A 16,779-nucleotide genomic window follows, 5' to 3' on the forward strand; every position below is an offset into this window, starting at 1 on the left:
TTCTTTCCAAATCACCACTCTGGTAAATTGCATTAAGGGTCCCATTTCTTCACCTCTCCCGGTATTCATACTCTTTGCCATGTAATTTGGCAGTGTCCTTCCGCTTAAGGCAAGACACATAATTCCCTGCTTTTGAAGTTGACCATATGACTTAATTTGGCCAATGGGGTGTTAGCAGATGTGTAGCTAGCACAGTGTTAAGGAAAAAGAAAAAAACAGGGCACCTGCCGGGCTCAGTCGGTAGAGCATGCAACTCTTGATCTCAGGGTCATGAGTTCAAGCCCCACATTGGGCTTGGAGCCTACTTAAAAAATAAACAAAACACAACAAAAACAACAAACAAAAAAACTTGCAGTTGTGATGTCACTCTTGTGCTTCCAACATTACCATGAAAATGATATACTCAGGTTAGCACACTGGTACCAGGAGAGAGATGAGGGACAAATAGAGCTCAGCTGCCCACTAAACTATCCAGTCAAGCCTACTCTAGAGCAAGAGTCCTCCTCCAACCTGCAGACTTGAATGAGCCCAGTCAGGATCAGCCACCCCTAAGCTTGTAACTTCTTAGGTAAATTAATGCCATTGTTTTTGCTGTCAGTTGTTGAACAGTATTACGGTGGCTATAGTTAACTGATAAAAAAAGTTTAAATGAAGTGTAAGGATATTTGTGTTGAGGGTTCCAAACAACTAATTTTACAAAATATCATCAGGATACCCCCACCCATGGGCATTTTTTTCCTAGTAGCAATAAAATAAAATACTTTTCTTCTCTTTTTAATGTTCTTTGTATCCAGCCGTCACTTTTATTGTTAAAGAAGATGGTAGCCTTGTGTTATCTGTGGAAGCAATGCTTGGTAAGTACTCATTATGTGGTAGACATTTCACGTATTTTATTCTTCTACTTTATAAAATCCTAAGGTACCTTTGATTAAACTGAGGCTGAGATCAAGCATCTTTTTTTTTTTTTTTAAAGATTTTATTTTATTCGACAGAGATAGAGACAGCCAGCGAGAGAGGAAACACAAGCAGGGGGAGTGGGAGAGGAAGAAGCAGGCTCCCAGTGGAGGAACCTGATGTGGGGCTCGATCCCACAACGCTGGGATCACGCCCTGAGCCGAAGGCAGACGCTTAACCACTGTGCCACCCAGGCGCCCCTGAGATCAAGCAACTTGACTTAATTCAGTAGCAAGTGGAGGAAATGTCATTGAAATGTATGCCTTTTTAACCTCAAAGCTAGTACTCTTTCACTGGTGGATTTTGCTATTGAAAATTTTAAATGACATAGAAATAAGCAAACATTTCTTGAATTTATTAGTTCCTTTGAAGACACAAGAATGAAAGAAACATGTCTGAGAGCTTGTTTCAGGCGATCTGCTCTATATACCAAGCATACATGTCACTACCAGCCACCATAGTTGCTGTTATGATAAAGTGAAGTGACTACCACAAATTGTTATTTTTCATCTTGATATCCAGCTTTGCCAACATCATTTCTTAAATACTAGTCTCCATTGTTTGTTTGTTTTTTTTTTAAGATTTTATTTATTTGTTCAACAGAGATAGAGACAGCCAGTGAGAGAGGGAACACAAGCAGGGGGAGTGGGAGAGGAAGAAGCAGGCTCATAGCAGAGGAGCCCGATGTGGGGCTCGATCCCATAACGCCGGGATCACGCCCTGAGCCGAAGGCAGACGCCCAACCGCTGTGCCACCCAGGCGCCCCTCCATTGTTTTGTTACTAGTGACTTGTTACTTGACCTGTTTCAGTTTCTTCATTTGTAAAACTAAAACTATTAACAGTACTTACTCCATAGGGATAATGAGGATGAACCTGAAACTAGTATAAAGTAATTGTTTAATGCATGCTAATTTACTTAAATTTGTCCGGATTTTTTTTTCAATGTTGCTTAACTGGTTTGCTTTAAATTCAGTTACAAACCATTGTGTAAGTATTGCTACACCGTATGCCTTTACATCTGATGAAAGTATCATTGCCATTTGGATGTTTTACTTTTCTGATTTATTACAATGTGTCCAGGAGCCCCAAGATCAAGTTTTAAGTCCCAGACCTCATATTAGGCCTAGGACCAGTATCAGCCTACCTACTTTACAGAAGGGCATTAGTTGGCATTCTCCTCTTTAAAGCTTTCATTACTCACTGTATTCTAAAGACTTTTCCTCCATGAGAGGCACCAAAGTGGTTCACTTCTTGCCCTCAAAGTCAAGATCCTGCCTTAGTACCTCCAGAAAACAAGTACCCTGATTGCAAACATCAAACAAGTAAAACCTGATAATCACTTAGAATAAAATATAGGAGAATGAAAAAAACTTAAAAAAAAATTCACCCATATTTGTAAAGATGGTCAATAGGCTGATTTCACCTGTTTTGTCCTCCTAACCTCCTTTAGTTATGGTAAGGGGAGTATAAACTTTAAGGAAGCACGGATATGATGCAGTCAAGTGTAAAAAAAAAAAGTACACACACCTATGAAGTATTCTTGCTACGATATTTTAATCTTAATCTAACCAAGTCTTTGGATTTAGCGTTTAGTTTATAGGAAATAGGTATGGCAGGCAGATTCTCTTTTTCTTTTTTTTTTAAAGATTTTATTTATTTATTTGACAAAGAGAGAGACAGCCAGCGAAAGAGAGAACACAAGCAGGGGGAGTGGGAGAGGAAGAAGCAGGCTCCCAGCAGAGCAGGGAGCCCGATGCGGGGCTCGATGTGGGGCTCGATGCGGGGCTCGATGCGGGGCTGGATCCCAGGACCCTGGGATCACACCCTGAGCCAAAGGCAAACGCTTAACAAATGAGCCACCAAGGCGCCCCTGGTAGGCAGATTCTAAGAAGGCTCCCAGTGATCTTTTCTTGATATTCACAGCCTGTGTAATCCACTCTGAGTAACTTGCTTCCAATCAATGGAATACCTTGATGTTGAGGGGGTGGCATGTTTGTGGTTAGATTATAAAAATTCTGACTTTGGTTCCGTTAGCAGATGCTCTCTCTTGCTGGCTTTGATGAAACCATTTGCCATGATGGAGAAGCCCATAAAACAAAACCTGAGGGCAGAGGAGCCTGGGTGACTCAGTTGGTTAAGCACCTGACTCTTGCTTGGGGCTCAGGTCATGATCCCAGCATCTTGAGATCAAGCCTCACATAGGGCTCTATGCTTAAGGTTTTCTCTCTCCCTCTTCCTCTGCCCCTCGCCCCACTCTAAAAAATAAATTATAAAAATAATAAATAAAACATGAAAAAATAAAAAAAAACGATTTTACGTATTTCAGAGAGAGAGGAAGCACGAGTAGGGGGAGGGGCAGAGGCAGAGGGAGAAGCAGGTTCCCCACTGAGCAGGGAGCCCAATGCATGGCCTGATCCCAGGATCCTGGGATCCTGACCTGACCAGAAGGCAGACTGAGCCACCCAAGCACCCCTGGAAAATATTCTTAAAACAAAACTAAACAAACAAAAAACTGAGGGCAGCCTCTAGCCAACAGCCAACTAGGATTTTAAGTCCTCAATCCAACAATTGGAAGAGAACTGAACGCTAGTGAACTCGAAAATGCATCCTTCCCCAGTCCAGCCCTCAGATGAGTGAGCCCTCAGCCTTGGCTGTTCCCTTGATAGCAGCCTCATATGAAACAAAGAAACAGAGGATCCAGCTAAGCTGGGCCAGAGCTCCTCACCTCATGAAAATTTCAGGTAGTAAATGTGTGTTGTTTAAGCCACTTTACTTGTGGGGTAATTTATTAAGCAGCAATAGATAATGCGGAAGAGTTACAGAAATGCTTTACAAATAAAAAATTGGGGGACCTTGCATTCTGGAATGCCTAGACACTTCAAAGTCAATGATATTGAAAATAAAAATAGAGAAACTGCTCTAGACTGAGACCAAAGAGACATATAACCAAATAAATACAATACATAAACCTTGATTATTTATATTAGATCCTTTAAAAAAAGTGATAAAAGGTATTATGAGACAATAAGGAAATTTGAGATGGACTAGATATTAGATATCATGAAATTACTGATTCTCTTAAATACAATGACAGTTATAAGAATATTCTTTAAAATGTCCTTATTCTTAGAAGAAACATATTGATGTATTTAGTTGATAAGTGTGATATCTGTAATTTCAAGAGTAGAGGTAAAGCTAATATGGCAAAATGTTCACAACTGTAGAACTTAGTTGGCAAGTCCATGAGTGTTCACTGTACTCTTTGAAGTTTTCTGTATGTATGAACACTTTCATTAAAAAACTAAAGAAAACCACATGGAATAATGGTATTAAGTGAAAAAATCTTCAAAACTGTATTTATAATCACAATACACTGTGCACTATGTGTCCCCCCCAAAATTCAACATGTTGAAACATAATCCCCGAGATAATTCCGTCATAAGGGTGGAATCCTCAGGAATGGGGAGACCTCAGAGACCTTCCTCCTTCTGCCATGTAATGAACCCTCATCAAACACCAAATATGCTGGCACCTTCATCTTGGATTTCCTGGCCTCCAGAATGGTGGGAAATTAATGTTTGTTTTTAAGCCACCCAATCCATAGTATTTTTGTTGTAGCAATCCAAATAAACTAACACCCTGTGTATAATTTTTCTATAGAAAAATATACTAGAAATTAATTTTAAATTATTTTTAATTACTTTTTAAAAATTGAGTAACATGTCCTAATCTCAAGTAATTTATATCTCAAGACCTTTAGGAAATATGATGCATCACAAATGATCCTCTAGACATTTTATCATTTCTTAACAAAATAACCATAGATACACAGTGATAACTGCTAAGGAAGCCAAGTCCCAGTCTCATCCCCAGAATTTGTGAAGAATCTGTTTTTAGCTATGTTTCTTCCATCATTTAAGAGGAACGTGAGGTAGATAAAAATATCATTGAATTGCTATTTAATCATAAACTGCAACTCCCAGGGGCTGGAGGGAGCAGGATCAGAGCAGGGAAGTGGGGGGATCACAACAGAATCATGCTCATTTTAAAAATGTGATGCCAGATGGAGGATAATAGTTCTGAAATCAAGACAATGATAACACGTCTTTTGCAGGCAACTGTGTTTCAAATGCAATATGGACATTAACCCCAAGACTTTTACCACAGTGACTTGACTTGACAGCATGTATCAAGTCTAAAGAATGTACATTAATTTGGCCCACCAATTCCATGTATAAAATGTAGCCTAAGAACTAATATGACACTTAGGATATTTGTCTGAGCACTGCTTAATAGCTGAAAATTGAAAAGAATATCGGATAATAGGAAATGGATATATCCATATAATGTACTGTATTTATTAAGGTGGAGGTATGCATACTATATCATGTCCAGTTTAAAAATCAGGTTATTAAACAATGTGTATCACACAGTCTTTTAAGAAAAAAACAGCACATTTATATACCTACTAATATGCCACAGACGTTAAGAAGGGTTCTCTCGGGGTAGTGGGATTACAGGCGATTTTTATTTGATGTGTGTATTTTATTTGATGAATATGTTTTTATATTCACAAAAAAATATTAAGGGAACCATGGAAAAAAGGTTAACTGAAAAAGACTTTAAAATATCACAAAACCATCATATAACACTTATTTTTCAAGTGGGATTATCTTTTTTTAAGCTAAATTGTATAATTTTTCTTCAATAAACATGAAATACTGATACTATAAAAGTTGTTATAAAGACTTGTACACTATAAGAAGCAAACAGCGTTTACAATTTGCCACCCCTTACATTTTGAAGAGTGAACTCACATTCTTAATGTCCTCCCGTCATTCAAAGAGTCTACCTAGTATTTCAAAATATGTAGCTAAATTGTTTGTACTTAAAACTGCATGCTAGACTGGACATGTTAACAAGAAAGAAGTATATTGTAATGGAACCAGGCTGACCTGGGTTAAACTCTTAACTTTGCCATTTAACTCTGACGTAACCATCTAAATCTCAATTCAACAAAAAGTAAAACAAAGGTTCCTCACGGAGCCAGCCAACAGAATTTTTAAAGTCTGAGTACACATCAGAAAGTTGCAGTTTAATACTCAGCAAAATACACATTCCCTCTATTTATATTTTATCCATTCTTTTTTGATATTCAAAGTTTTTCCTTGAAATCAACCCAGATGATCGAAAATCTTTCCTCCTTTATTGGGGAAGAACTGTTCTTCTTTGCAATTTGTCATAAAGCCAGTAAATTGATGGTTCTGTATACCATAAATGTTGAGAATGCTGCTCACTATTTAAGGCAAAGTCCTCTTGTGAAAAGATCTTTCCCACTTTTAAAAATAGGAATAGTTATGCTTCTCTTAAGAAACTCAAATTCTTGTAGACACATTAAATTATGTAATTAGAGTGCTGGTTCCTCCTTTGTGTAGTTGCTAGGATGTTCAGAGACAAATTTGTGATGCCTCTTTCTAGGAAGGATAGTATGGTATGCACTTTTCTCTTTTTCTCCTGTCATGATTCCTCCCATTATATTTATTTCTGAAAATAGACACCATCACCCTTCATGTAAGGGGTTTTGGAAATTAAATATCAAAGTGGTTAGCCCACTGCCTGGACCATGTTAAGAGCTCAAAAATACTAGTTTTACATGATAGGCTCTGGACTTGCCAATTACATTGTTATTGCTTGCACAGTTTAACACTTGATAAAATTCAACACATTCCAAATTCCCTTTGAGACAATGGAAATGACCAAAAATAAACTAATATCAAAGCTAGTGTTGAATAATGAAGTTACCTCAAATAGGGAGGGGCAAAAGAAACTGGATCATAAGCCTGGAGTTAATTTGGGGTCTCATCTGTCTGAATTGATACACAACCTAATGCAGCTTGGTAGGTCGTTTTTCCTTCATCTAAAAATGAGCCATCAAACAAATATAATTTCTATTTACAAGTAACTTAAATGAAGAAATTATATCTTTTCATATATGGAATATATAAATATGGAATAATTTATAGCAAAACAATTTTTGAAAATTCTGAAGTACTTATCCTAAAATAAGACCTTGAAATATATTGGTGCTATTGAAAGAATCAGTGATGAAAATGAGTACAGCAGAACTTAAATAAAAGGCAACCACTGACAAATAAGTTTGGGGTATATAATAGTAAAAGCAGATTATATAAGTAAAAGTTCTTATCTTATATGGCAAAGTTATGGACATTATGCCACCGTAGCAACTGTCGTGGTGTTGATTTTAGCTCATTCTTAATTTGTTTCTAAACTCCTGAAAACTTATCCACATCACACAGGAAAATCTCACAGTTCATCAGTGCAAAAATTTTATTTCTTCTTTGTCTCCTCTTACCCCCAACTTTACAAGATGTGAAATTTTATTTAACCCACAGCCTTTTTTTTTTTAACCATCTGTTATCAATCATGTAAAATGTGAGAAAAAACACTAATCAATTTAAAATCTCAGCCCCATCCCCATTGTTACAGTAAATTTAGGATAAGTCTACAACATTCACTTACTTTAGCTGGTTCTGATACTGAGGCATATTTTTTTATTTGAGAATCAACACCTAAAGACTTGGCTAACTGTACAGCATTTAAATCGTCACTGATAAGTGTCCCAAGAGCCACAAGGAGTCTAAAAGTGGCTTCTAGGTCTTGTACAACTTCCAAGACTGTGCTAATTACTGACAAGCACTGAGCTTTCCCTTCAATGTTATGGTCTTTATGAAAACAAACAGAATAGTTCAGGGTCAATGTAGCCAGAGCAATGTGAATGTTCTTATTGCTCCCTGATTTCAGTTCTATTGCATGAGACATTAGTGATTCCCTCTGGGACATCATGAGCTTTTGTCCTGCCTGGCCAACAAAACAATTGCAAAAAGTCCTCAGAGCAAGCAGCTGGTTTGCTGGCTTTCCTTTAGGGTTCAGAAGACTAATAAGATGACTGCTGAACTGGGCCCCTTCCTTTTCATTGCAGAAGTTCTCGTTCACATTGGGATGTTTAATTGATAACCGAAGAATGTCAAGTGCAGGAAAGACAATATCTATTAAAAAGAAAAATTCATTAATGTTATAAAAACCCAGAAAATTCCCATGACTGTCACTCAGTTTTAAGAATCTTATTTCATTAACACACAACCATTTCAGAAAATGTTAAAAACCATGTGCCTGCTTTACAAACTATATATATTTCTAAAACTTTTGTTAAGTTTTTATATTTATTTATAGAGATTTATTGCTACAAGATCATATACACTTTAAGGATAATTTAAATGGGTTATTATCTAGCCTGATACATACTGAGTATTCAATAAATCCTTGAGGGAAAGCTTTTTTTTTTTTTTTTTTTAAGAGAGAGAGAAGAGTGTGCACGTGACTGGGTTGGAGGGAGGAAGCTCTATGCCTAGTGCAGAGCCCAATTTGGGGCTAGATCTCAAAACCCTGAGATCATGACCTGAGCTGAAATCAGGAGTCAGACGCTTAACCGACTAAGCCACCCAGGCGCCCTAAGAGGGAAGGTTTGTTTGTTTTTTTTTAATAGAATTCTTGTTGACAAATGCTAATAGGATGCTTACAGGTTGGTAAGCTTTACACTCAAAGGATGGAGCAGACATCATCTGAATGAATCCACTCTATAATCTTAGCATCACTAAAAGTAAGGAATCCAGAAATTATGTGCCCTGTGATATAAAGGTAGTATGCAGCATCATTTATAAAGGATATTCACCTAAAACAAAAAATCTATTGGACCAGAATCTAATTATGTCTAGCAGGAACTACGGAGATAGTGGAACACATTAAGTGATCTTCCAAATTCACAATATGGGATATTAAGCAGGACAAATGATTTTTCTTCTCTAATCAATAGCATAAAAAACTAGTAAAGGAGGGGACACTTTTGGAATTTAAAAAGAATTAAGTGAGTTAAAAAAAAATAATTATAGCAAATGTTTGTAGCCCGGGGTTAAGAGGTCACAAAACGTTCTTGGGTGGTTTACAGGGGATCCACAAATGCTCTGAAATGGTACATAAAATGGTACATGTATGGGGATCATTACGTTCCCTTCAGATTGTCATAAGGCACATGACCAAATCAAGACTATGAATTACAACTACCCAGGGTCACTTTTACTCAATCTAGAAACACCAGTAATACTGATAGAAATGAAAAGATATACTTACTGCTTTCCAATTACATTTTAAAGACTGTTTCCATACCTTCAGGCCAGTTAATAGCTTTCCACAAAATCTGTAGTTGCTGGGCTGTGGGTTTTTCTGAAGAACTATTACATATGAGAGACAATATCTTTTCAAGAAGTATCAAATCATCCTCAGTTAACTTTTTCTCTTCAGGTGCAGTTCCATTAAGTTCCTTCAGTTTACCTAGAACCCAAACCCAAACTTTCAAAATTCTCTAACTATAATTAGCCAGATATAATATAAAAATGTCAAAATTTTCAACAATACTATTCCACCATACACCATGGGGAAGGTAAGACTTTTCATGGCAATTATCAAGCACCGTAAAATAAGGATAAGGCCTGTGAATTTTTAGTTGAGCACAGTAGAGAAAAAGAAAGGTTGGTATGATGATTTTTATTTTACCTGTTATTTTCTAAGATCTTACGAAACTTCCTGCTTCAAGTAAGTTTTAAAGTACATCATACTTGTAATCATTTTGGTTTTCAAAGCAATATCATGTCATTATACCCAAGTATAAGTCAATCCTCTATTTTCTCAAAGAAAAAGTTTATAACAACTTTTAGACAACTTATGTCAACTTCTATGATTGTTAATAAATTAATTTGAATAATTAAATGTCTGCTTATATTTAATTTATTGACTTATTTCCATATGCACTTTTGATATCACATTACTTTAAAAACATACTTAATGGAAATACTGCCTTTTGTCACCATATTCACACTTCATGAAACAATTTTTTTTTGAAGATTTATTTATTTTAGACAGACGGTGAGAGACCGGGGTTTGGGTTTGAGAGAGACTCTCAAGCCGACTTCCGGCTGAGTGTGGAGCCCAACATGAGGCTCGATCTCATAATCCTGAGATCATGGCCTAAGCCAAAACCAAGAGTCAGAAGCTTAACTGACTGAGCTACCCATGCGCCCCTTACAAATGATTTTTATAAAGATGGTATAAAGGTTAATTCTGACCAAAAAAATCCCACGTTTTATATTGAGGTGTATATGTTGTTAGCTTATCTCAATTCTCATGAAATAGTAGTGGCAAACAGAGGTAGTATTCTCAGTCCAAAAAACACCTATCATTTTGATTTGAGAGTAAAAGTTAACAGAAAAAGCATTCAAAGTCAACTGAGCAGTTTCATTTTTAATGGACAATTTGAACAGCCTTTTATCAATATTTCTAAGGGCCACTAATTTTTTTAAGAGAAAATTTTTATTGTTTAAATGCTTTACTCATTTATTTTTTTTTCCTGAAAACATTAAGATCTTAGGGAATGGGATTTGTATTTTTCCCTTTTAGTTTTTTTTTCCATTAAAATCATCATAAAGCATTTACCTTATATTTGTATAAGGCTTCTTGCAAGTATTAAGGGTCCATTATCAGACTGTGTATTTGTAGTCGACGCAGTTGTGTAATCCCACAACAGAAGTCTCTATCATGTAAGCACCCAGTTCCTAGCTCATGTGAGGAGGAGAAACAGTCTTGAGTGCACTGCAAAGAGTCTATGGATATGTGAGAAAACTATTTAATTAAAATGCACTTACCTAATATTTGTGTAGGGTTTGCCTGGTCAAAAGTGACAGCCTCTTTTTTAGGGAAATAAATATTCACGGTCTTAGATGCAGCTGATCGGTAGGCACTATTCCCTAGAACAGAAGATGATGAAAATCATAAGAAGTAGACAAAACTGAGATTTTTCTAATTGTATGACTTTGTTTTCACAATTATTGAGATATGTAACTACTCAGTACATGCAATACAACAACCTCAGAAAAAAGAAAATCTTAAGATTTTATATATGGTTTGTATTTGTTGATATAACAAATTTTAGTTTTTGGACCGGGAGCTTAAATGTAAAACAAAAGTCTTCCATTTCATACTCTCTATATCTCTCATACTTTTATGATTCTATCTAAATTATAAAATTTTAAAAGACCAAAGAATACATAACAATTATGAAACTTTCCATTCCCATCTTAAAGCATACTGATCTCTTTCTTCTCATGTCTTTTACTGCTTATTCCAAATGATATAGTAGGCATTGTCATTTTCTCCATCATTTAATTTATTCTGTAAGTTGTCATTCAAATTCCAGTTAGTTGACATGAAGTGTTATATTAGTTTCAGGTGTACAATACAGTGATTCATCACCTCCATACATCACCTGGTGCTCATCACAAGTGCATTTCTTAATCCCCATCACCTGTTTCACCCATCCCACCACCCACCTCCCCTCTGGTAAACATCAGTTTCTTCTCCATAGTTAAGAGTCTATTTCTTGGTTTGACTCTCTCTCTTTTTCCCCTTTGCTCATTTGTTTCTTAAATTCCACATTATGAGTGAAATCTTAAGGAACATGTGGTGTATATATATACATAGAATTGTACTCAGCCATAAAAAAGAATGAAATCTTGCCATTTGCAATGACATGGTTGGAGCTAGAGAACGTATTATGCTAAGTGAAGTCAGTCAGTCAGAGAAAGACTAAGACCATATGATCTCCACCATTTTAATAAATCCCCCCAAGATGTAGTTTCCTGAAGGGAAAGGGTCCTAGTCTTTCATACATTTTTACTTCCTAAGTCCCTATTATAATAACCAAAATGCAATGTCTGACAAACAACTGGCACAGGATGAAAATTTAGCACAATACATAGTGACTAAAGCGACTTCAATTAAAGCATAATTTAAACCTAATTTATATTTTACCTGCATTCCAAATCTTTATTTATATTTGTTCCAATGGTATTTTGCAAAAAATATGTATAAAACATTTTAATTTTCTGAATATATCAGAAATAGGAATAAGGTAGGTAAAGACTAAGTTATGAGATAAATACACAAAATTAATTTTAATTGCTTATAAAACATAAAATATTTATTGGTATCACCAAAGAGGAGCTAACAGACATTGCCTGAAGTCCTGGTCATTAGAGTCTAGTTGTGGTAAGGAGAATGCAAATGAAATACCGCCCAAACAATTAAGTAAAACAAGATGGAAAAGCATAAGGGGCAATGTGAGCTTACGATAGAGTAGGTGATCCAGCAAAGGGCACATGTGAATGTCCGGGAAATTTGATTTAATAAATACTATATTGCAAAATTAAATAAAAAAAGAAAACAGAGGAAAAAGCCAAAGAGTAATTTGTGGTCTAAATAACAAAGCAAAGGGCTCAAGTAATGTAAAACAGAACAGCATCCACCATACTCCTGAGGCAGAAAATCGCATGGGATGCTCAAGAAACCGACACAGGCCAGTACGGCTGGGCAGAAGAAAGGCAGAGAGGAAGGTGATACAAGCCAGGAAAAAATATTCAATGGCAAACCATTAAAAGGGTTTTAATCGGGGGAGGAGTATAATAAAGTTCGACTGTAAAATGATTGCTGGCTGCAGTATGGACCATGGAGAGACCAATTTGGAGGATATTACTTCATTTAAGTAAGAGATGACAATAGTTGGACTAAGGTATATAATAAGGTCCAGTATATACACCAAACTATTAAAAACTGTAACTTCTGAAAAACGGCAGGAAGCACGGTAAACTTTAGACTCTTTTCTAATACAACAGGTACAGCTAACAATTACTAAGCATTTAGTCTGTATAAAGTGCTTTATATACATTTCATAATTTTAAGCTCTTAACAACTCCAAGAGGTAGTTATTACTTCAACTTTACAAATGAGAAAAATAGAGGCACAGAAACAGAATAACTGGCTCAAGGCAAAACAGGTAAAAAGCAGTGGAACTGAGATTTGAATCTAAGCATTCTCACTCCAGAGTCCTCAATCTTAATCACTATGTTATACTTCAATACTGCCAGTCAATGTTACTTTTGCAATGAAAAAATAGCTTACAAAAATCACATACTAAGTTAGTTCTTAAGTAGAGTGCTGGGTTCATAAGTATATATTTTATTATAGTCAAGAACATATATATTCAGATATATTAGACTCTTATAAAAAGTAACAAGGGAAAACATATGGCAAGAACAGTCAATTCAGAGGGAAGCATGTCTGCCTATATTCAACAATGATGAACAAGTAAGAGGTGTCAGACTCTAAGCAAGATACTAAGAATAAAAAAGAAAAATTGCTCAGGATAAGGCCAGACAGCATAGGCCTAAATCACAAAAGCAAATTTTTCTCTGGGTCCTCTTAAACAGAACAACATGTAGCATGGTAAATAATATTCTCCTTTTTTAAAGATTTTATATTTATTTTGACAGAGGGAAAGAGAGCATAAGCAGGGGGAGTGGCAGAGGCAGAGGGAGAAGCAGGCTTCCCACTAACCAAGGAACCCGATGTACGACTCAAACCCAGGACCCTGGGATCACGACCTGAGCCAAAGGCAGATGCTTAACCAACAGAGCCACCCAAGCGTCCCTGAATAACATTCTCAATACATTAAGAATGAACTAAGGAGAGATGCAAAAAACCTCAGTTTTTATAAAGGTAATGAGAAAACCAGAATAGCAGTTTTCAATTCTGGCTACACATTAGAATCCAACTGGAAGACTATAAAAACTATACTTGCCAAGGCCCCAAACAGAGCAATAGACTCAGTGAGCATCTCTGGAGATGGGGTTTTTTAAGGCTTTCTACATGAGTCTAATGTGTAGTATGACACAATTCTGAGAATACTCTCAAAGCCAGATCAAGAAGTTTGGTCTTGATCTATTATATGAAAAGTTGTCTAGCAAGAAAAAGACACCAGTTTTCTCAATCTTTCATTAAATAAAAATTTCAATGAATTTTAAAAATCTTTAAAAAAAAGAAGAAGAAGAAAAAGAAATGAAAAGTGTGTACCTGTAAATGGGTCAACTCCAGCCATGGTAGTTCCCATATTGGCAGACCCTGGCACATAACGACCGCCACCTAAAATGCAAGAACACATCTAGTAAGAAAAGGTAACTGCACGTTAAAGTTCAAAATGCTCCCCTCTCCATAGAATAACTTATTTTCATTATGAGTCACACTTCAGAATGGCATCTTCATATGCATAATAAACAGGCTATAAATTTGTTTAGAATAGTACCTGGCATATAGTTGGTGACGAATAAACGTTAGTCTTAAAAGTAGTTCTCAAATTACAAAATAAACATTAGATGCCTTATACGTTATAATTACAGATGCTAATGAATTGAAAAAGCATTAGTGGATTGGAGAGAAGAAATGAAAAGGTTTCCATAACGAAATGTGAACAGGGTGCCTGGCTGGCACGGTCAGTAGAGCATTAGATTCTTGCTCTTGGGGTTGTAAGTTCAAGTCCCACACTGGGTACAGAGATTACTTAAAAAGGAAACCTTAAAAAGTTAAAAACAACAAAAAAATAAATGTGAACACTATTCTATTGAAATAGAGAGGATTTTAGCTGACACATAAGCAAAAAAGAGAGTAGGTGAGATTTAGGGACACTATGATAATAGCTCTGTCTCATATTTGAGATCCTACTTGTGGATACTTCATTGAAAATGGAAAAAAAAAGAACATGAAAAACCAGTGTAGAGAAAGAATCAGCAGGATTTGGAAATGTTCAGAGTCCTGGATCAGCCTTTGTGGGAAGAAGAAAGATGAGCTACTTTTCCAGCCCCTCTGAATTTAATTATCTAGGAGTTGGTGTAACTGGTGTAACACATACAGAAAAAGCAAACAATACAAAAGAAAAAAAACCCCAAAACTGCAGATGTAAATAGATTAAAGTAATGGAGAGCACAGAATAAGAGCTTTGTTGAGTTTTTACTAACATTCTAGGTAGCATGCTAAGCATCTTTTTAAAAAATATTTATTATTTGTAGGAGACAGAGAGAGAGAGAGAGAGAGTGTGTGTGTGTGTGTGTGTGTGTGTGTACACACACACATGCATGTAGGGGGAAGGGGCAAAGGGAGAGGGAGAGAAACCCAAGCTCTGTGCTGGGAGTGGAGCCGGGGGCAGGTTTGATCTCATAACCCTGCGATCTCAACCTGAGCTGAAACCAAGAGCCAGTTGCTTAACGGACTGCACCATTCAGGTGCCCCACATGCTAAGCATTTTATATTTATATACTCATTTAAGCATCAATTAGATACCATTATTATTAACAATATTTTAGAAGAAGGCTGAATAACTTGCCCAAGACATTAATTATGAGGCAAAGTACGATCCTACACTTTTCTAAATGTGGTTCTCCAACCACATGGATGAGAGTCACCTGTTCAATATTCAGATTCCCAGGGCCTACCCGTAACAGCCTAATGGTTCTCCAAACTGGCTTTACTTTAGAAACTTAGCTTTTAAAATTACCTAACAGCTAACCAAGCAACAAAGAACATTTAATTAGAATCCATGGGTGAGAGATCAGAGCATGAGTAATTTTTACCTCCTCAACAACCTAGTGTATCAGAATATCTCTGTGGGAAGGACCTTATGATGAGTTAAACAAGCATCCCAGATGATTCTAACTGACATTAGAAATATGAGAAGCACATAAGTAAGGAAAAGAAAAGAGAATTAAGATTGACCTTTAGCTGTAAGCTGAATGGGAAAAACTCTTTGCCCCAGTGCTACTGGTAAAATTGGCAGAATATATACTAAAATATACTGAGGGCTTAAATACAGTCCAGACATTTTGCTAAACACTTCACATGTACTATACCATTTAATTTTCATAACATCTTATTATGGGAGGTGCTGTTATCTATTTTTTTATAATAGTGTGGTTCAGTTATCCTAGTAACTCCCTAATTCTCTTGGATGTTTAGTATGCTATCTTGCATATCTCCATAATCACTGAATCTTCTGAGTTACTGACATTGTGCAACAGTGAGACATGCTCCAGTGGTGATGGCCCCAGGAGTTCTCTTGATTTTGCTGATTTTGCTGGTAGCTTCTTTGTGTTCCAAGAAAAAGCTGCTAATGAGATCTGAGAACTACATTGTTCTAAGTTTCAGGGCATCACTATGTTTGAGTAAGTCATCACCTTATCTACTCTTCAGATCTTTACTACCTTTTTAAATTGCATTATGTCATCAAAGGTTTCCTTAATAGCCATTGTGCCATCGCAACATTTAGCTTGATCTTGACAGACGGTGATTGTAGCATACTGGTTACCAATGCACAGGGTGCAGCTATGGGCATGTGTGCCACCAATTCATTCACAGGAGAGAAGCAGCTCACTGAGAGCGAGTCGCAAGTTCACGATAGTGACCGAAGGTTGTGTGTTGGTCCAATTTATGGTTTAGACAGGAATCTATGTTGGCAAGGCCAGTGGATTCCATAAGCGCCAAGAACCTCTTCCCAAATTGGGTATATTGTCCAGGAACTCTGGCTGTTGATCCAACAACAGCATCATAAAATACATCAAAAGCTATTCTGAAAAGAGACTTCTGCTGCTGCATTAAAGTCCAAGCTTGGCAATGTTTTCCCAGTAGTGTTGATGCTGAGGCATGCATACCTTGGTAAATAAAGTCATTGTGAAGAGATACACCAACACTTCCAGGGCTTCACGAAGGCCATTAATAACACAGATTAGAAGACTAATCCTGGGTGGACTGTGTCTTTTCCATGCTAAGGCAAAATATGCCTGAACAGACTTCTTGACTGCACCACTTCATCCAAT

General features: G+C 36.5%; 1 protein-coding gene across 1 annotated transcript in view; it reads right to left on the bottom strand.

Moving 5' to 3' along the window:
* Positions 1 to 7,288: 7,288 nt before the first annotated feature.
* Positions 7,289 to 16,779, bottom strand: part of PLAA (phospholipase A2 activating protein) — a 39,172-nt gene continuing 29,681 nt past the window's right edge. Inside the window, exons 11-14 of the mRNA XM_026506434.4 lie at positions 13,991 to 14,059; positions 10,729 to 10,830; positions 9,197 to 9,361; positions 7,289 to 8,022 (exon numbers count right to left, since the gene is read on the bottom strand). Coding sequence (XP_026362219.1) covers positions 7,457 to 8,022; positions 9,197 to 9,361; positions 10,729 to 10,830; positions 13,991 to 14,059 — 902 coding nt within the window. The 3' untranslated portion in view covers positions 7,289 to 7,456. The remainder of the gene's footprint in view (positions 8,023 to 9,196; positions 9,362 to 10,728; positions 10,831 to 13,990; positions 14,060 to 16,779) is intronic.

This window comes from Ursus arctos, unplaced genomic scaffold, assembly GCF_023065955.2.
Source record: "Ursus arctos isolate Adak ecotype North America unplaced genomic scaffold, UrsArc2.0 scaffold_18, whole genome shotgun sequence".
In the NCBI taxonomy this organism is placed as follows: domain Eukaryota; kingdom Metazoa; phylum Chordata; class Mammalia; order Carnivora; family Ursidae; genus Ursus; species Ursus arctos.